Consider the following 22,800-nt stretch of genomic DNA (forward strand, 5'->3'; position numbering starts at 1 on the left):
GTGTTCGTTCAGTCACATATGTTTGCTTGTTTATGTGAACCGTTTAGAGCTGAAAGCAGTGCAGTGAAATGTAATTGGGTTCGTTCATGTATTTAGATGGATGTATTTAATGAGTGCTTTAGTTTCAGCTGTGCGTGGTGGTGTGTGTGTTGATGTGTGTGTGTGTGTGTGTTTGTGTGTGTGTTTGTGCGTGTGTGTCTATGTGTGTAAATGTTTTTGGTACGTATTCCATCTGTACATTAAGATTTAATTTGCCTCATGTACAGTATAAAATCATATGTAACGTATTTGTTGCATGACATCATTTACATTTCCTTTGCGTTATGACGTCGGTGCACTAATTATTTTTTCAGTTCATTTATCAATGGTAATAATTTTTCCTCCAAAACAACAACTGATTCGTGGGAGAAGTTCGCATCGTTACGTTTTCATCACTAGCAGTAGCATTATTATTTGAATCCATTTCTTTGACCTGTTTTATAATTAAAAAAAGGAAAAAAATTAATAAAAATGAATATATAAAATTTTTTTATGAAACTTTTTCATGAAAAATTAACATAGATGACGTTTAGATATTCTCTAATCATCAATCCTCTCGTGGCCATAAAAAATTATTGGACATTTTGCCAAGAAATTTCAAAATCGATAGAAAGTGTTCCTCTTCCTTTTTTTTCAAAAAAACTGTTTTATCCAACGCTGAAAATACAACCTTCGACCTTTAATGTAACGTGACGTTTGTCGCGTCGGTGGCTTCGAAGTTGCAGAACTGCAGCCAACGTTAACATACAACTTCTGTGCACCTGAGCAACCACGCACTATAAACAATCTAATCAGAGGGCAGCAGATTGCAAATGAAATTAAATTATTGCCTCTAATATTATTAACAACAACAATAAACAACATTTAACTGTGGATAAATGCCATCGAAGTAAAAACGTAAACTAACAACGAACAACAAAATTCTTTTAAAAACTAAACAGATACCATCAGCATCACACCACACGTGGGAAGGCTTGACAACCATAAACAAGCGACAACAAACAAGTATCATGTGAATGAAGAAAAAGGTTATTATTCGTCAATAAAAAATGCATCTTACGAACAAAGTAACAATCCTCATTCAAAACTGAAACGTGTCAAAAATAAGACAAAATTTAACTGTAAAAACTGATTTCAACGATAAACATAAATGAACCTTTTAAAACATAAACAAAAACTATAACAACAACGCTAGCAACAACACCGAAAAGCAATTTTTGAACCATACCATCATCCCAGAAGTAACGAATGATGCAACTGCAGACAGTTAATTGCAGCAACAAACATACATCGCCATTACGTGGAATCACATTACAAAACAATCTGCGTGTATAAATACATTGTTAGCTGCATTTAAAGTCGCCGTAGGTCAGCCTTAACACGTCGTAGCAGCTCAACTAGTTGCGAGATTATATCAGTTGAAAGAAATTCATTGTTTAGCTTTTTTTTTATTCAAAATTAGCTTACATGCAAAATTACAAAAAAAAGGATTCTTGCGTTGAAATGTTGAAAAAAGTCAGACAAGCTATGTGTCAATGGTAGTGTATAAAAAAAGAGTTCTCATTGCTATGATCTGAAAAATATTTGTAGGGATAATCACAAATTAAATAAAAATTGCAATTTAATTGAACAATAAATAGACTTATTAAGTTAAATAAATAAAACAAATTTTAATAAAAGACAGCAGACTTATATATGATGATCTCAAAAAGATGATTCTAGAAGAAAGCGTAAAAAGCAAGACAATAACCAAAATAGCTTTTCAAAAAAAAAAACAACAACACAACTATGAAAAAAAGAACAACAATATTACAATCACAACGACAAAATCAACAACAACACCACCACTACCAACAACAACAACAACCACAACATTAATCACAGCAACACCCTTAACCTAGACATCAATAACAGCATCATCTGCAGTATAATAAACAACATTAGAAACCGCTTCAACCACCACCACTACTACTATTACTGCTACTACTACTGCTACTACTACTGTTATATCTACTACTTCTACCAACCTACTACCACTAATATTACTGCTACTGCTACCACAACCACCACTACTACTACTACTTTTATTACTACTACCACTACAACTACTACCCCTACTACTCCTACTACTACTACTCCTACTACTACTACAACTACTATAACTGCTACTACTACTATCCCAACTACCGTTATACCACTACTATTACTAATACTACTTATACTACTATTACTGTTGCCGCTTCTGCTACTACTACCACAACTAAAGCAAACAACACGCAACAAACAGAGCCAGAGGAGAGGGGAAAGCAAAAAGCGTTCATAAGTGATTAATATCAATAGTACGTTCGGTTAAATGCATACGTAATGATGTTGATGTTGATAAAAATACATACAACAGATATTAATAAAAATTAATTAGTGTTCGGTCATGTTGCTGTCGTTGTTGTGTTTGTGTTTTTTTTGTGTTTTTTTATTTCTCTGTACGGTTGATACATTTTTTGTTTTTTTTTTACTTATAATAATAATAATATTTCTTATCGACTACTATACTATTGGTTTGGAACAGACATTTTTTATCTGAGAAAAATAATATGTTTTTTTTGTTTTAAATTGGAGAAACGTGCTTTCAGTTTAGTAGAGTTATATGTTTTTTTTACTCTGTCTGTACAACATTTCTCGTTTTTTAATTATGCCCATGTATCTAAGTTAAATTGAAATCAGTCTATTTGTAACATAAATTAAATAAATATTTTTCAAAAGTTCTATATTTTTTTCAAATAAGTTAACTGCTCAAGTTTAAAGTACTGTCGATAGGTTCATTAATAATTCGGTAACATACGGAAAGAGTGGTGTGACTTTACTCACAAAATTTGCTAAATAAAAAAAATTTGGTTTATATTAAAATGAATTTTAATTTATTTATTTATATTTAATTCATAAAATTTTACCAAATATAAATGGTTTCACCGAACATGGTTGTCTCAGGCGTTAATATTTCATCAGGAGACAGGCGTTAATTTATCATAACGAGACACGCTCCTTGGAAAAATTGCAACAATGAAGGCGCTGTGAAGCTTATTATTTATTATCATGCATATATGTACGCTCACAATAAATTTTCAGTTGTTGAGCAAATTAGCAGAGTAAGATATTTTTTTAATTTTTTTGGAGTTAAAGTATTGAATCTTAGACCTGAAATTAGTAAAATTTAAATTCATTTTGTAAATTTTTATTCTCATTTTGCGTCGCCACTGTTGAAATCAAAACCAAAAAAACCCACAGCAGCAACCACAGCAACAATCGCCGAAACAGCAACATCGACCGCAACGACAGCAACTACAACAACCACAAATATGACAAGGACAACGGTACAAATACAAAATACGGCGACAACTTTCCACTAATCACTCTCGTAATAACCAACATAAACATGGGCAGCCGCAATAAAACATTATCTTCAACGCAAATTGCATTCACACGTGTGCATAAATATACGTAGCTACAGCACGCATTTGTACTGCACACATTCTGTTTACGCAAGTTAGCCAGCGAATAATAACACAACAGTTTAATTATATCTATGGTAACTCCCAGGAGTTTACAACGTTTATATATATATATATATATATATATATATATATTTATATATATATATATATATATATATATACATGCGCGCGCAAATCAACTTATTTGCATACATTGGCGTTCTTTGCAGCAAATGCATATATGTACGGAGCCTATCTTGCATATTAAACATTTATAAACAAAAATGGTACACAAACAAGGACATAAAAAATTGGAACGAGACATTGAAAAGACATCTTCAAAAAGTACGATCGACTTGAAAATTTCAAATCATTCATTCATTCCATTCCTTGTCCAGAAATTTTTAAGTTGAAATCAATAATCCAGATAACGTAACGCAAGCCCGGTACCACAAATTTAACGATGATAATACTATTACATGATATTTGGATATGTGATGAACAAACAATTGTTATTATATAAATTACAAAAAATGAATAGCTTGCAGCAATGGTAAATCCTTTCATATAGCATAGTTAGCCTTCCTATTGGATGCAAACACAAGTCTAATTAATTAAACAGCTGATGACAATAATGACAGGCGTGTCTGGTGTTTAAATTTGTTGAATGTATCTGCAGAATTGAGGCTTCAAAAATTTTACAGATTGTTATAATTCTTTGTTATTTTCGATGAAAAAAAAACCGATAAGTATGTGAACGAATTAAAAAAAAGGTAATAAAATTGTGTGAACAAATTTTCATTTGCAACAAATTAAATAGGCCTTGAAACCACATCAGAGCCCCACAATTTGGGAAATCTATTGTCTCCATCAAGTTGGATTAACCTTAATCACTGAAAAACTCTACTAACATTTGTGCATCATCATCATCATCATCAACATCATCCTCATCGTGTGCAACCAACTTCATTAACATCTTCATCGTCGTCGTCATCACCACCATCATCTTCGTCATCATAATCACAACAACATCTTCCTTTTTTTTCATCCTCCTCCTCATCATCATCATCTTTGGTTTTCTACTCCTATTGTTGTTGACATTGCTGTTGATATTGATTTCATTGGCTGCATTCATTAATGATGACAGTGTTATCATCTTGCTTTCATCATCACACTACAAACAAACATCATTTCCTCTGAAACTTTCACCATCGTCACCGTCATAAATTTTATCATCATAATCAACATTGCTAATTTTTTTATTGCTTCACTACAATTATTGCCGAGCCGTCGTAGTTTTTTAATAGTCGTTCTTTACATTGTTCTAGTCATTTTTACCATCGTGATAACGTTATCACCAAACTTATCATCATCGTAATAAGCATTATCATTTGCATAATAACTATAATTATCACAGTAAACAACATTAACATCATAGTGTTTTTCATCATCATCAAATTCATGACAATCATCATTACCTTCGCCATCATCTTGATCTTTATCATCTTGATCTTTCTCATCATCACCTTCATCATCACCTTCAGCATCATCATCTTCAGCATCATCATCTTCATCATCACCATCTTCATCATCATCTTCATCATCACAGCAGGATGAAATCGATAAAATGTCTGCAAGCGGATAATGGTTTGAAGATTTATAGTGGGTTGTTTGTCACATGTTCAAAAACAGCTGATACTACCATCGCCGTGACAGCTGCTTCTACTGCTTCTAAATGATACTATATTTACTTCTGTCAGTTCTTTTAGTGATGCATTCTGCACTATCACTACTCTAGCTGATACTGTTTCATAGTACTCTATTTTATTTCCACTATTTCTATGATACTACCCTTTACAACTGTTACTACATTTAACTATATCCTGTTTTTTATGTTCATTATTATGCTGATGCTCACTTATAAAATATAGAAAAGAAAATCAGAAAATTAGAAAGTCACAATATATATTTTTGGAGCTTGAGCTGCTATAGTAGCCACAGTATAGATATAAATCTTTGTGAAATTTTATTTTTACTTGTTGATGTTAATATAAGGATGATGATAAAATATGATGATGATTCAACATTATTATAATGTAATATGATGATGATTATACATCGCTATGATATAATATCGTAATATTTAATTGAAAATTTTATTTTCTATAAAAACAGATTCTATTTGCTCAGTACCAGTTGGCAGCTGTTTTTGTTCTCAATCATTAAATTTTTGTCGTTTGAAATCTGGAATGTGAGGTAAAAAGTTTGATGTTAGAAGAAATTCTGGAACCAAGATTTTCTTTAACAAAAATTATTTTCAATAATGGACACATCCAATCAGGCACATGCACGCACACAAACAAACATCTACACACATATACACGACGCACACATACTTATACACAGTTACACACACACATACAATCGCAATAAAAAACACAATATTATTAATATAAAAAAATATGGAAAATAAAGGCAATAAATATTTAACAAACATATAAAAAATAACTATGAAATAATAACACATACTAACAAAAATACACATAATCATTTAGAAATATGCCTGTTATTTAATAAATTATGCATGTTTGAGAGATTTATGTAAGAAGCGCATACGTACATTATACATTTGCTCACGTGTCATTGCGAATGCGTGTCTGCAATTGCGATCATCAAAGATAAAATAAGTGATAAACAAAGGATGAAAGTGAAAAAAGTGCGAGACATTCGTAGGCTGACGTTAAAAAGATATAGAAAAGAAAGTCAGAAAATTAGAAAGAAAGAAAATAACAGAAGAGATTAAGTGAGAAAGAGAGAGAAAGAGAGAGAGAAAGAGAGAGAGAAAGAGAGAAAGAGAGAACAGGTGTTGAAATATTGTTATGTCCTCAAAGTTGGAACCAAATCAGAAATAATTATTAATTTCCCAAAAATTATATTCTTTTCAATTTTTGGTTAATAATTTTTGCTTGATTTTTTTTTTAGAATGTATTTTATTATCAGACATTATAACATTTTTAACATTTCACTAATTTGTATAATTTATTCGTCAAAATTTCTTCACAACTCTTAAAAATATTAAATAAAAATAAGAAAAAAACAATGATATTAATTAATTAAAAAAATTACCATTACAAAATATTTTTATGTCGCCTGATGATTAAAATCATCTGCAAGTTTGCAGCGTTATAAATAATGATGGCCGGCGTTATGTTAGAGCTACTGCTATTTGTTCTCATCGTTATCATTCGCCCCGCAGCTAAATTCACGGAAAGCCTAATGTATCGGAAAAATGATGTCACCATTTGAAAGAAGACATACCTAGCGATCTTCTTAATTTTTTCATTTTCTTGTGATTTGGTTAATTTTTCAATCTGTATTTAATAGGCAAATTATTCGTAGGATTTGATTATAAAAACTTTTCCTCTCGATGTATTAGAAAAATTAATAAGTAAAAAAAAACTCCTCTTAAGTTTGAAATCACATCTAGTTTTATGATTAAAAGTTGTTATATTTATAAAAACATTTTCAAAATTATTTGAAAATATATCATATAGAGATAGGGAATGGTAGTTTTTTTTGAAAAAAATGTAAAACAAAACGCGGAAAAGAAGGAGATGGGATATTAAAAAAAGTATTAATATATGCCCGTGTTTCACAAGATTGCGCAATGTCCTCTGCCTTCTTTATGCTTTCATTATGAATAACTCTTTCGTCATGTATTTTTTTGATTTTTTCCATATGTTCCATTTTTATTATTTTTATTATTCTTTCCTAATAACGATTTTATTATTAGCTCTGCTGGTGGTAGTATTTGTTTTAGTAGCAGACAAGTAGAAAATTTGTGCGAAATGAGTCTACAATGAATTTGCTTTATTATGATTATGGTATAGAAAGCAATAGAAGTAGTATATAGTAGAGGTAGTAGTAGTTGTTGTAGTAGTCGTAGTAGTGTTAGTAGTAGTAGTAGCAGCAGTAGTAGTAGTAGTTGTTGTTGTGGCTGTAATTTTGATTTGATTTAATTTGATTTCCACTCTTTTCACCATCGTCAAATTTTTTTATTAGCTTTTCCATTCAGAAACTTTTTCATTTAAATTCAAATTTCTATAATCCTAAGTCTCATTGAAGCGTTTTAGTGCTGCTTTGCTTGCTAGTCTTGCTGCTTTCATAGAACAAAAAATTATTAATATGAATGAAATGATATGTACTGAAAAATGAAGATTAAAAAAGATGAAAAAAGATGATGACCTCGATGGAGATGGTGATGGCGATGATAAAAATTAAACAATAAATTCATTCTAGTTCATGGCTGCCCCGACGTCAGCGCCCCCTCCAAACACATTCGCATCTCTCGCTACGACACCTACTATCTTCAGGTCAGCTGCAACTTCACTTCCAACTTCGTAGAGACCACTTGGTACTACAAGTGCGACCTCGCAACCAACAAATGGATTTCTATAAATAGCAATGACCTACATTCCAACCTGGACATTACGTCACCACCTTGGATGAGGTGCGTCGAACCAATCAGAGTCCTTGAAAGTGGGTCGTTTTTTATTTCATCACTAATATTTCTAGAAATTATGTTTAAATTTAAATTGTAATTGCTGTGTACTTTAAATAAATAAGATTCGTTTTTATTGAAACAGTCACAAAAAATTATACAATATTGCTTGGAACTCTTTATCCTACTCTGTCTTTCATTCTTGTTCACACTCCTTTTTGCATTCTTTTCTTTCTTTCTCTCTCTCTCTCTCTCTCTCTCTCTCTTTCTTTCTTTTCAAATCCATCGGCATTAAAAGTCTACACCTATTAAAATAAAATTATATTTTGTAACTGAAAAATGTTAATTATAATCAGGATTGTAACCAATGCTCAATTCTTACATTGCCTAAACTGGCTTCAATACCAGCTTTAAAATGTTTTACCGTTACCAAACCCGATACTCAATTTCGTATGTATAGCCGACATATAATTAGTTAGTTATATATAATTGAGTAAATTATAAAGAGTTGAATAAATGTTATATTTTTAACAAAAAATATAAAACTAAAAAAAGCAAGGTTAGCAATTGAAACAAAATCCAGCTTTTAAAAACCGGGGTAGCACAAATGATAGAGACAATCATAAAAAGTAATGGCTGACAATTACGCTTAAGTGGCAAAATTTTTGTTCTTTCATTTGATCTACGACAATTTACATTCATAAACTTTTTCAAAAGTTTTTTGAATATTATTTCAATAATTTTTTTCTAACTGGCTAAAGTGTTTTTAACAGCAAAAGATAAAATTGTGATTTAGAGCTTGAAAACAATTGGCTCACATTCATTTTGATTCATTATTTTGCTGCCGCGTTATGATGTTTAACTTTAATCTCACTCAACTGCATTCAAGCCCATTCACGCGCACACAAACACAAAATTTCACATACACAACACATACACACACACACATTCACCCTTATTTCCACAAGAGAACATACTCACAGTTTTACTCATTCGAAAAACAACAAGAAGTGTATTTTAAAGAGAAATATCAGATAAAATGAAAAAAAACCCATGTTATATTTAAAATAAAAAAATTGCAAAAAAAATACAAACAAAAACGGACAAAAACTTCTGAAGCTTAACTCAAAACAGAAATGTTTCCCGTCTGAAAATAAAAAATATAGCCGATAAAAAATATGGTCGTACTTTCAAAAAATCTATCCATAGGATACGTAAGCCCAGCGAATTAGCGTAATGTTTGCTATTTGAAATAAGGAGCATGTGTTGGTCACAGCCAGTGATGTTGAATTATGAATAACTTCTGTCGTACAATATTAAATAAGCAGCGTTATGGCTTCGGGCTCTTTTGCTTCTTTAAAGTGGTATTCCTTCTACTTCTTATGTTATTATTATCAATCCTCTGTAATTATTTCGTAAGTATTCCTATATTGTTAATATCATTGCCATAATTGTTGTTGGAACTTAAACTAAAATTATTATTATTATTTATTATTATTATTATTATTAATGGCTGTGTTGGTTATTTATATTGTTTTAGTGTTATTTGATTACACGCGTCCAAAATGTTTGCAGGGTTTTTACGTTAGTGAACGTTTTTGAAGTAAAAGCAGCAGCTGCATTAGTTTATGTGATTGTAGTAGCGTTAAAAGCTGTAGTACTGCTGGTAGAAATAGCACCAGAAGTAGTGGTAACGTTATTAGTGATAGTAGTATAGTTGTTGTTTTAGTATACTCTAGAGTAAAAACATCACTAGTATCTGTGAAAAACTTACTTGCGCCATAATTTATCGAATTTTTGAGCAACGGCTATATTATTTTTGTTTGCGTATTATCTGTATAAGTTTAAAGTTAATGTTATGGTTGGCAATGTAAGCGGCCATAAATATTTAAAAAAGATAAATATCTTTTTTTTCATTCAAGTTTTTAATCTTGAAAATGTTGAATTAAAATTTATGTTTTTGAGAGTAACACCTAAATTAGGCAAATTATAAACAAACCATTGTTTCGTGCAACTTCAGAAACCATTCTTAGTTCGTTCGTGCGTTCAGAAATTTGTATGCTATGTGATTTGTTTTTCCCAATCTCCAATATAAAAATTTAATTTAATCAATTATTAAATGCACTGGTCGAATATCCATTTTGACAAAAATATGCACACACACAAACACATACAAATATTTTCAAAGTTTTAATGAGCAATTCGATTTATAAAATTTTTTATTTCATAGCTGTTTTGAACATGTGAATTTTTCTTGCAATAAGGATTTAAATACAAACATTAAGATACGAGATTTAAAAAATCTAAACAATTTTAGGTTCAATGTAGAAATGTTTATGCTTCAAGTGTATGAGTAGTCTCAGTCTGGGTTACCTGCCTGACAAGTGTTTGCATAGGTTTACATCTGCTGAATGTCCTCAGTTACGCTCAGAGTATCATAAAACACGGGGTACTTATATATATACATGTACATAATAACGTAGATATTTTTGTAGGTGTGAAAAAATGTTGATATTTTTAATATATCATTATATCTGATGTGAATTTCAAAATTTGGTTTTTGGTTATGATGAATTCTATGGAAAAATACTGAAATGTAGTCGTTCTAAAGCACTAATATATTCACATGCGTTATAAATGTCTGAAATAGCATTTAATTCCAGTTATATCATAATATCCATCTCCATCCATTCATCTATTCATCCACTCGTCCATTAATCTATTCATCTATGCATTCTTCAATTCATCCACTCATCCATTCATCCACCCATTCATTATCGTTTGGCATGATGCAGATCAGAATTGGTCGTGCAAACGCTCATTCAATTTGGCGCCATTCATTATGCATACGTTCGCATCAAACTGAAACTAAATGCATAGACAGCAGTTGTATGTATGTATGTAAGTGTGTATGTATGTGTATATGTGTGTATGTGTGTGTGTGTGTATGTACGTATATGTATCCAAAACTACTTAGATATGTAGCAGTATTTAGACAGGTCAGACAGACAAGCATGACAACATCCAAGCGTATACGCAAATCCAAACGCGTTTTCTTTAAGAGATTAAACCTACCGTAGTATGCCCGCAAGCAACTCTTTGTATTTAAGATAATGATGACGGTGATGACAATTACGATGAATATGATATGACGATGGTGGCTAAAATGAAGTGACGGTTAAAATAATGATAACAATAATTGAAATAATTATCATTTCATTGATATTTGTAAAATTATATAATGTAAATAATTTTAAATAAATTTTTAAATAAATTTTCAAATAATGCTGAAAAATTATTATCTTTTTTTTCATTTTTCCCCATTGACAGAACCAACCAAGCTGCAGAATCAGCAGACTGTTTACATCTCAAAAATCTTCGACTACTTTAAAGGTTTCTGAATTTTTAATAGCCGTTTTCACCATTAAATCATTAATCATTTCCATCATGATCATTTTATAACTTGAGAAATTCAAAGTCATTTACGTGATTAGGTTTTGTGTATACCATATTAAAAAGCACCATATTCAACGGAGCTGATGTTGGTTGATATTGTCATAATCATATCTTTTTACTATTTGTTATTACCGTTATTACCATTTAAAATGCTCATTATTTTGTGTTATATCAGTTAAAAGTTATTATCATTCATCATCATCATCATATCAACTTATTTCTGTCATAATCACCATTATCACAACACATTCACAATTTATAATAATTCATCATCTTCATCTCTGCCACAATTTATAATAATTCACCACCGTCATCATCATCACATTTCACAATTGAACATCACCCTGTCCATAATTCATAATTCACCCCATCTTAACAACTCATCACCATCGTCATAATTCATTACCATTCTCACAATTCATCACCATCTTCATAACTCATTGTCATTGCCACAGTTCATCACCATCGCCATAATTCATGATTATCATCAGTAAGTAGTCTCACAGATCCATGTCTTGTTTACAGTTTTCTTTATAACACTCCACAGAAAACTAAAACACTTTAAAATGATTTAGAGATGCGTGGTCGAAATATGCAACTATCCATGTAAAATGTATTTACTAACGAGATGTATGCTGCAAATACACATTCACTGGAAAACATTACACAATTATTCATCTTATTTATTCATTCTTTTAAATTTATTTTTATACGATCGATATTTATAAAATGAAAAAATATCGCAGTTAATACACATGAGATTGGAGGCATTTTGTATGAAGAAACGATTGGTGTCAAAACATTCGTTTTGTTTTATGGAAAATTGTTTTGAAAATAAAATATTCAAACAATATTAAAATATAGGAAACATGGAGAATGTTTTTTTTTACAAATTTTCAAAATTATTCTTAGAAGATACACAAAGAAGTAAATCCGAAACTCTCAAGTAAAAAATTGGTTTTTAGGCCTACTTTAAACAAACTTGATATAAATAAGTTTTAATAAAAGATATTGCATAAAAACGCAATTTGGTTTTGAGGAAAAGCAAAGATCAATAACATTAGAAAAAATCCTGAAAATTTTTTGAAATTTTATCCAGTGAGGAGTTATAATTATATGTCTTGGATGCGAGTATAAAAGAACCCTTTTTTTTCTCCAAACATAAATAGCAATTGCTGAAACTAATTTTTTTGAATTAAATATAGAGAATTTATTCCAGTTTTTACATATTTATAATACAATTGCAACATTTTGCATGCATATTTTCAACAAATCGTTGCCTTACGTACACGTTATTTATATAGGTAGGTTTGTAAATATTAGCCCGGAGAAATATTGGAGTGGAATGATTTAAAGGAGCCATAAGTACTGAGGTGATCTTTCGAGATAAATCAAAATAAATAGAATCCTTATTGAACTATTACGTCGTGCAAAATGGCAGCTGTGAAAAATTTCACTGACCAGTTTGTGTTTTAGTGAAAGCAAGAATGATTTTATTATCAATAATGCAAATGATAATTGTAAATAAAATTGTTTTCTTTAATTTGATGAAGTCAACCACATATTAATGATAATAGTCTATTAACTGATTATTATCGAAAAATTGACAAAATTAGAACACCAAAAAAAAATATGGTTGAATGTTTGTAATAATGATTGCAATAATAAAGTATACATAGATGAGAGAATGATAAAATTGATGACGATAATGCAAATTATTATAATGTTGTCGGACTTTCTAAACACAACTTCTGCAAAGAAAACAAAGACATTAATGTTGAGAAATAAAAGGTAAAGTAAGGAAATGTAATAAAAAATGAAATAGGAGGAGAAGGAAAATGAAAAATTGCACGATGATCATCGTCGGTAACATCAGTAGCAGATCTACAGCCAGTTTCTAAGTACATTCGCTAATGTTCCTGATGTTTATAAGACTCGTGTAATTACACTTTGCTCGCTGTTGTATACATAACATCACGCTCCTAGATCGATCGTGTGAGTTTGTGCAGCTCTGCCTCTACTTAATTATGTGAGGCTGTATGAATTATAAATTGACAATAAAACATTCGGGGAAAAAAAATTTGATCTTCACATATGCGCATTTTTGTACCTTAGTTGATGGATTTAAAAATGAAATGAATATTTCGTTTATTGGATTCTTAAACTCACAAAATACAACGTTGCGAAGTTTTTCTAATAACCATCTAAAGCAGTTAATTAAACCTTGGTCTAAACATCATTTCATCTTTGTTTAATTTTTTATTTCGAGTGTTTTCTTAAAAAATGATGGAATTTAATTCACATTAATTAATTTGAAGGAGATGAGTGAAATTGCATCTCCACGAACAAAGCATGTCTCATTAGTTTCAATAGCGCTAAATAACTGCTATTAAACCACTATACCATTGAGGCTTGAAACTGCTTGCAGACAGGTTAATTGGTTCTATAGAAATTATTTTATGTCAAATTTTTATGGAATGAAAATAACGCAGACGTTGTTTTCAGTATTTCAAATTGAATTTTAAAAAATGATAATGTAAAAAGTCGTTTTTTTAGCAAGATGTAGCAAAATAATTGAAATGTAACCGTTTAAATAATCGAATTGATGAATGAATGAAACTTCAATAATATTTAAAAGTCCTTCTGGCAACCTGTTAATAAACATTGAATTTTTTTAATATAAATAAATAAAATTGAAAAAGCAGCACCAAATGTTTCTATTCAAGTCCCAAGCCAGTCTCACATGCTACAACCCTTCGATCAGCAAACTTTGAATTTCAAAGTCAACGAACCGTCTTTGTTTTATTGTTATTTTGTGAACGTGCGATTGTGTTAACATGTGTTTAATGTTCACATGCACGTAGCAGGCTTGCGCGCGTGACTGAGTGGTGCTGTGGAAAACATAAAACTGGACAGCAAGCACTCCAAAGCATTGGCCATTTGTTATGCTGGCAGTTCTTTACTGCTTAACCGAGATGATAAACTAACTAAAAGTTGCTTCTTCTTATGATAATGAGGAAAAAATTAAACCGATGATGATGGTGAAGTGAGAATGTAAATAATAAAATGATAATATGATGAGGATGGATTAGAGGTATCGCAATGGTTATGAAGACAGATTCATGCTGACAATGATGACGATGTTGGTTTCATTGCAGTTACAAGACTGACGATGATATGATTGATGAAAAAGATAAAGTCAATATAAATAATATGAATAAGATGACCAATTGAAAGGATAAAAATGATAAGCAATGACGACGATGACCAGGTGATCACGCTTCAGACAGTACATATTTTATTCGAGTACAGCGATGCAACAAAATGATCGTAATCATTTGCAATGGCAGAGTTCTAAAAATCATAAATTGTTCCAAAATTACGACATTCATTAAAAGATTCAAAACTGATTTTATTATCTTCTTCTAGTCATTTAAAATATAATATTTGCTCTAAATTCCTACACCTATTCCTACATAGTTATTTTTATTTTATTAACATTACTTTCTGTATTTTATTTACTTCTTTTTTGTGTTTTATTTGTTTTACTTTTTTATTCACTTTATTTTTTATTTTATAAACTCTTAGTAGCAGTACAATTCAACAATGCGGATATATCACTACTGATTGTTTTCCATTTAGAAAATTGTTTGATTGGTTGAATAGACGTGTCGTAGAAGATGCTGAAAATACTTTAGATGGTCCTGAGTCGGATGGATGGAAGAAAGATGATGGGATGAATGACTAAGGCAATGGAGACTGAGTGAATAATAGTGATTAAATGAAGAAATTATAATGAAATGAAAGAATGATGATGAAATTAAAGAATGAGGATGAAATGAAAAAATGATAAATAATGGTGTAAAGGAGTGACGCTCCAATAAAAAGTTGAGTCCTGGAATCTCGTGAAGATATTTAGAAGTGATTAAAATTTGAAAATGTTACAAAATGAATGATGAGTGTTAACCAAAAAAAATGAAAATAACAAAAAGTATAAAAAAATGATAATAATAGCAATTACGATGCAGCCATGGTGAAAATGATGACGTTACAAAATTTTCTCAAGTGAAGCAGATAAGGATAACAAAAATGTCACAAATTCTTGACGTGGAAAAATTGAAGAAAAAAAATTTAAGATATAAAATAATGATAAAAATTTGATGGTTTCTATAATGACTTTCGCTCGAGAGCCCATTTTATTTGCGTATTTGTTATTGCCATGGACGCCAATGACCTTCGTTTGACCTCTTTCCAACTCTATCCTCGTTATTTCGCTATTTTTCATGCTTCAATTTTGGACGTTAACGTTTCATCTAAAAAAATTTACCCAATGTAGAGAAAAACTTCAATGGTTACTTGAAAATTAATTTAATATTCAACTAGATTAATGTTTAACTGGTTTTATAACAAGTTTTAACGCATTATAATACAATGGTATTCCCTATTAACGACTTTGAAAATGTCATGGAAATCAGGTCTCTAAAGGGAGGGTCTTAAGCGGGGAGAAAACATATTTACAACCAAATAACAAAAAGTGGTACACAAGATGCACACATCAGCGAATTTCTAATAGTAAATGTACACTGCATTGTTTTATATTCTTATAAATAGAATTTGAAAAACCATGTTGTATTGTTAAACTGTAACTTTATTTGCCCATTTGGTAAAATTCGCTGATGTCATCCATGCCTTACTAATAAAAAAATTGTCTATTCCAAGTTTAACGTTCTTTCCCATAACACATGGCTATAATATTTTTCCTGTGAAACTTGCGCACAGCAAAAAAGTGTTTGTTTTGGTTGGAGGTTTTTTGTCCAAGATTTTTATCCGAGAAATTATATACGAAATGTTTTTTGTAATAATAATTCATTCAAGTGGATACTGCTAGAGGTTTATGTTTGGTTACAACCACAGCCACACACACACACACACACACACACACACATATACACGCGCACACACGCACATACACACTTACACTTACACTTTTTTTAGTGCAAAGATTTATAACATTCGGTCATTTATTATTTCCAGCTTTTGATGTGCGCTCAATGTCATCTCGTATATGTGTTTTAAATTTTTGAAAACATACTTTATTAACGTTATTACCACTATAATAATTGTATCTAATAAATGCTTAATTTACAATGTAACCAAATTTTAAAAGTCGGTTTTAAACGAATCGGGCATTAAATGTGTTGGTCGAACGCTCCTGTAAATATATAGATAATATAAACAGACCTAACATAAAATATTATTATTATCAACTTTCTTTTATTATTAATACAATCCTCTATATTTCATTTTATTTATTCAGCAGAAAAGTGAGCCTGAAACAATGTAGCGAAGATGTACGAGCTTGGAAATATTTAAACGAATAAAATGTTTCGATTTATGTTAAATTGATTGACATTACATTCATTAACTTGATCCCTTTTGACATTATTGCCTTGCAATGTGATCATCATCAACATCATTATTTTAACCAACATTATCATCATTTTCATAAATATCATCATCATCATCGTCGTCGTCGTCGTGGTCGTCATTATTGTTTCATTGTTATGTTATTACCACCGAGTTTATTATCATCGTCATCATCATTACTTTTATCGTCATCATAAACATCATCCAAATCATCGTTTTAATCATATTTTATCATTTTCATTTCAACTCATCATCACCATCGTCATTATCATAAATAAAATCATCATCGTCTTCATCATTACCATCATGCTAATCATTATCAGACCATGAAAAGACGGCTTGGTTAGCTCTGGTCATTGGAATGTTGGTCGGCGTTGTATTTGGATTAGGAATGCTTGTCTTTCTTGCTGTTGTCAGGAAGAGGTTTGTTTGTTCGTTTGTTTGTTCACTTGTCTGTTTGTTCTCCTGTCTGTTTGTTTGTTCATTTGTTTTTTCGTTCTTTCATTTGTCTACTTGCCAGTGCCTGCTTGAATGCATAAAAAGCAAAAACGAAAAAAATCTTGCGACTTTTAAACGAATTTAAGCCCAAAACCTTACAAAAACAGTTTTGCCTTCGCCCCAAGTTTCGCTTCAAATTTTTAACAAATTTTTTCGAATACTGAAAAACTTCCATGATTTGTATCTCACGTTACTTCTTATCTCTGAATAGTAATTTATATATTAAACAACGTGTGGTCTCAATAGCGAATGAAGGGATAACTTTAACGTTTATTTGATTTCAACATGAAAGCTTTTCTACTGCTGTAGAGACAAATATATGACAGAAAAAATAATTTTATTGAAATGAATACAAGGCATTTTTTTATATCTCAAACAATTCAACTTATAAGAGTAAAAACTCACATTTACTAAATATAATGTAGAACTAAGTATTTTATTTAAATTAAAATTGATGATGATTTTAATAATAATTATAACAAATGATAAAAAAAGAAGAAAAGATAATGAAACATACCTCAGCCCTTATAAATCAACATTTTTCCTGACCAAAGATAGTTTTAATTATGCCCTTTTTTCTTTTTTGTTTCTTTTACTTCACCCTCGCCAAAAAATGTTTTTTTTCTTTTTGTAGTTTTTTTCAAAATTTTATTCTACGTCTTTTCGCTTATTTCAGAAACTATTCTTTCAAAATATTTTTCCCCCTTGTAGCTTATTTCATTTTGCACATGGAAAGATTGTTTGGTTTGTTTGGTCGTATCGTAAATAAGAGCACGTCTGCCCACTCACTGACGTCATATATTATTCAATGGACGCCAATAAGAATCATCTGCAATATCTTCCTTTCTTTCTTCTTCTTCATCCTCTTCCTCATTTTCATCCTCCTCATCATCATCCCCATCATCTTTATCATCTTTACCATCCTCATCATCTGCATCATCTTCATCTTCTTCATCATCCTCAATCTCGTCATCAAAGGTATCATTACCGCCACCACCAGCTTCTATGCGGACATCATCTTCAACACCACCACCACCACCATTATCATAATCATCATCGACAACAGCTTCACCATCATTATTATGATTGTTATGCAAGTCGCAAAATTATTATCTCTATTCATCAGACGATAAATCATCATAAGCACGAAGAACAACAGAATGAATCAACAGTAATTGTATTGCTGATCTGGCTGGCTTTGCAGTCGCTACAACAACAACAACCTCCACTACAATTCAAATTATCACATTGCTACCATTTTTACGACTACTATTATCACTAATATACTACTATATTTACTGTTATCAGTGTAATACTGCTGCCAAAGTTACTAATACTGCATTCATTTCTACCCGTTATATATACTATTTTTTAAGAAATCTTTTTCAGACTTATTATATGAACAAAAACAAAAAGAAATTCATACTAATTTCGAATAACATGAAAACAGATAACTCCCAGTAGCAACGCCTAAAAGTACGAAAGCGTTTGAAACATATATAACGAGATTACATATGATTATATTTTTAGCAGGAATCCCACTAAAAAAAACATACTCCAAAAAAAATGACAACACAGAAAATAAAAATATCAACAATTCGTTCAGAAGCAAGAGTAAGATAAAGAACAGTATTAACGTCGGTGTGAGCAGCGAAGAACTACATAAACAAGAAACAAAGACAAGACAAGGAAATATTAATTATTTCGTAAAAAATACAACATTGTAATAAATAATTTAATGATAAGAATATGGATAAAATAATTAATTAACATTAATAATATGATAAAATGAGTAGATATTATTAATAAGAGCGCCGACAAAAACAGCAATAGCAAAAGTAGTTGAAAATAGATTGAAGTTCTCCTAGCAAGCAGCATTATGGATTAAATTTCTCATGGGAGTTTTCTATGCAGGAAATGATGATGACGATGAAGATGACGTGGACCCTGTTGTTGATGACATAAATATTGTTGAAAATGAAGATGATGATGAAAATATTGATGGTATGATGATGAAAATGATGATGGAATGACGTTAATGTTGATGCTATCAGTAACGACGATGAATTACTCACATTGATTATTTGGAAATAATATGAATAAAACAAAATGAAATGAAAGCGAGAGTGGTGAAAATGATGATGAATGATGATGATGATGTTCGCTATACGATGACGTATAGCGTGATAGTCATGATAATGATCTGCGTAAATTAAGTAATAGCTCGTCTGTACATTTTTTTGACGTCATGCATTATTCAATGAACGTCATTTAAATTATCATCATCGCCACCATCGCCATCATCATCGTCGTCATCATCATCGTCGTCATCATCATCGTAGCCACGTTACAAACGCTATCATCATCGTCGACTTTATCATCATTATTTTTTAATCTAGATTTTGTGAAGAATTCCAACTTGTTCTCTTCAATCAGCTAGCTGCCTTATCCATGCTTTGTTTTAAAGATTGGCAACGCAGCTTCCTTCTACGGCACTAAAATAACTGAAACTTCTTCTAGTAAACTTCAACATTTTGAACACCTTTGCGATTAAATTTTCCGCAGTTCACTTCCTAAATGGATAAACACGAAAGACAATGCAAATCATAATTTTCTAGAATTAATTTTTTCAGACACTCAAAATGCACCTGGCATGTGCAATCTCTCATTATTACGACACCATTTGATTCTCTGAATGGTTGAATTCAACGTCGTGTTTCATGACGTCATGAAAACTCTAGGGATGGGTGATTGGCCGGATTTGAATATTTTTCTCATCACCAACTTTCGGATTTCCTCTTCCGACATTCTCAAATTCAATCTACGTTCAAAAATTGCAAAAAAGTGGTTTGGTAACAATATAATGTCGTTAAGGTTAGGCGATGGCTTACCAAAGATGTAAAAAGATAATAGCACCTGATTTTACGACCAACCAACCAGCCAATCAACCAATCTAAGATAAAGTTGACAAAATATTTATAAATATTGACCATGCAAATTTTAAAATTTAGCAATTCTCATATAGCTCGTTGTTATTTTATAATACAGTATGCCGCTATTATAGAAATATTTTCAAATTGTTTAAGTTCCTAAGTGCTGGATGTGGGGTTTTTTTTCTAGAATATGATCGTACGTTGTTCATTTGATCTAAAATTTTATAGAAATTCGAGAGAGTTTGCTATTTTGTTGTTTCTCATTGATCTAAAGAAATTGTTTGCTCCATATGTTATCCATATAGTCGGAATCATTTGGGCGGAGCTGACATTTTCATTTGTCACAATGTATTGTCCATACTGATTGCTGCAATCTTTATTTTACTGTCAACCGTACATTGTTAAAAATCCTTTATTCATAATTTACGTCATTAAATATGCATCGTAAGTACAGCAAAACTGACCATTATCCAATTAAATTATTTGTCTGCAATTGTAAGGACAAACATATCGACATTACTCCACTAAAACATATTTAGTAAAATGTTTCTAACGTTTTGAGCCATGAATCATGCAAATTTTTGATTGTTTCGAAATTTGAATTTAAGACTCAAATTAGAAAAGTTTAATTATTGCACGGAAATTATTTCAAATAAAGATTTATGAGAATTTTATTTAGTAAGAAAGAGAAAAATAGAAAACACGAACAACTCAAATCCTAAAACGATAACAACAGCTCTATAGTAACAGATAAAACAACAATTGAAGCAACAATATCAACATAGCAATATCCTAAACAACAGCTTAACACATGTAAAAAATATTTTACAACAACAATGACACTATCAAACAACATAAATGTTTACCAGCAAAATCGATATAGAAGCCACGACAACAACGACAATAGCTTCAAACAAGAAGTGCAACTATTCAAATGTAACATCGTCATTATCAGAAACGACGATAACAAAGTAGTAGCGGGAGTAAGTTGTAGTAGACGCAAGTTGTAGTAGACGCAAGTTGTAGTAGACGCAAGTTGTGGTAGACGCAAGTAGTAGTAGAATCAAGTAGTAGTAGGAGCAAGTATTGGTAGTAGAAGTAAATTGAAGTTCTCTCATTGCAAGCAAGCAACATTATAGATTGAATTTCTCGTGGGAGACTTTAACGAAGCGAATGATGGTGAGGAGGACGACGATGAGGAAGATAGGATGATTATTGAGATAAAAACAATTTCATCATGATGATGATCGTTATTATTCAGTTTATTTTTTTGGCATTTGTATGGCTCCATCAGTTTTTATGCTATTATTTTCATAACCAGATGATAGAGATAGTCATGATGAGATCATAATGATTACGATGATGATGCCGACTATGTTGTGTGTAAGTCGCCACGCTGATGATAAAGTGATATCATTCTTTTGATGATAGTATGAAATCATTTTTCTGATGATTAGATGATATCATTCTTCTGACGATAAGATGATATCCTTCTTCTGACGATAGGATGATATCATTTTTCTGGTGATAAGATAATATCATTCTTCTGACGATAAGACGATATCATTTTTTTATTGATAATATGATATCTTTCTCCTGATGATAATTTGATATCATTCTTCTGATGATAATATGTTATCATTTTTCTGATGGTAGCATGATATCATTTATCTGATCATAAAATGATATCATTCTTCTGATGATAAAATGATGTCATTTATCTGACGGTAAGATGATATAATTTTTGAACAACTTAACCCCAAATTACAAAATCACAAAATCGGGTGGCTGAACTAAAAAAATTTCATGTTAAAGTGAAAAAATTGAGAAATCTATTTACTCACTATGAATCAACTAAGCAAAAGTTTTAGACATGTGTTTACATAGTACCTATAAACCAAAAACTTAAACTAAACAAAAATTTGAAATGTGATTAGACGTGAATTAGATCTACGAAATAAGCTAAACACAATCACAAAACTGTAAAATAAATACGTTCGCCATTCTGGTTACTTTAAAAAATTTTATTATTTCTAACAATCCACACACACACACACACACACACACACACACACAAATACACGCACACAAATACACACACACACACACACACCACACACCTGAATAAGCAGCTAAACAAATTAGCATGTCACCAAATGAAACCACTGACTTCTTATGTACATGTTCACATCCATCTGATCAAACACATTAGATTCATACACCATATAAAGTCAAGCACACACGTGCATATCTCCTATCGTTAACAAACAAAATGTCGAAATGTTTCGAGAGGACCATATATCTTTGCAAACAAAAAATGAAACATCATCGGAAAAAAATTTAAATACGTAAAAAAAATAAAATAAAAAAATTGACCATGATAAATAGGAGAGTGTCAAAAATTTTTAGATCGTCAATGCAAAAAAACAAGCAAATATAGAGTGTTCATCATCACGGC

General features: G+C 30.8%; 2 protein-coding genes across 2 annotated transcripts; one reads left to right on the top strand and one right to left on the bottom strand.

Moving 5' to 3' along the window:
• Positions 1 to 6,228: 6,228 nt before the first annotated feature.
• Positions 6,229 to 11,429, top strand: HELRODRAFT_175031 (hypothetical protein; the record flags this gene model as incomplete). Its single annotated transcript, XM_009022471.1, has 3 exons — positions 6,229 to 6,289; positions 7,827 to 8,066; positions 11,359 to 11,429. The coding sequence occupies 3 exons, from the start codon at positions 6,229 to 6,231 to the stop codon at positions 11,427 to 11,429; spliced, it is 372 nt and encodes a 123-aa protein (XP_009020719.1).
• Positions 11,430 to 18,203: 6,774 nt separating this feature from the next.
• HELRODRAFT_175032 (hypothetical protein) lies at positions 18,204 to 20,217 on the bottom strand (the record flags this gene model as incomplete). Its single annotated transcript, XM_009022472.1, has 4 exons — positions 18,204 to 18,475; positions 19,952 to 19,982; positions 20,058 to 20,100; positions 20,195 to 20,217. The coding sequence occupies 4 exons, from the start codon at positions 20,215 to 20,217 to the stop codon at positions 18,204 to 18,206; spliced, it is 369 nt and encodes a 122-aa protein (XP_009020720.1).
• Positions 20,218 to 22,800: the final 2,583 nt, after the last annotated feature.

This window comes from Helobdella robusta (genome assembly GCF_000326865.2).
Source record: "Helobdella robusta unplaced genomic scaffold HELROscaffold_32, whole genome shotgun sequence".
NCBI lineage: Eukaryota > Metazoa > Annelida > Clitellata > Rhynchobdellida > Glossiphoniidae > Helobdella > Helobdella robusta.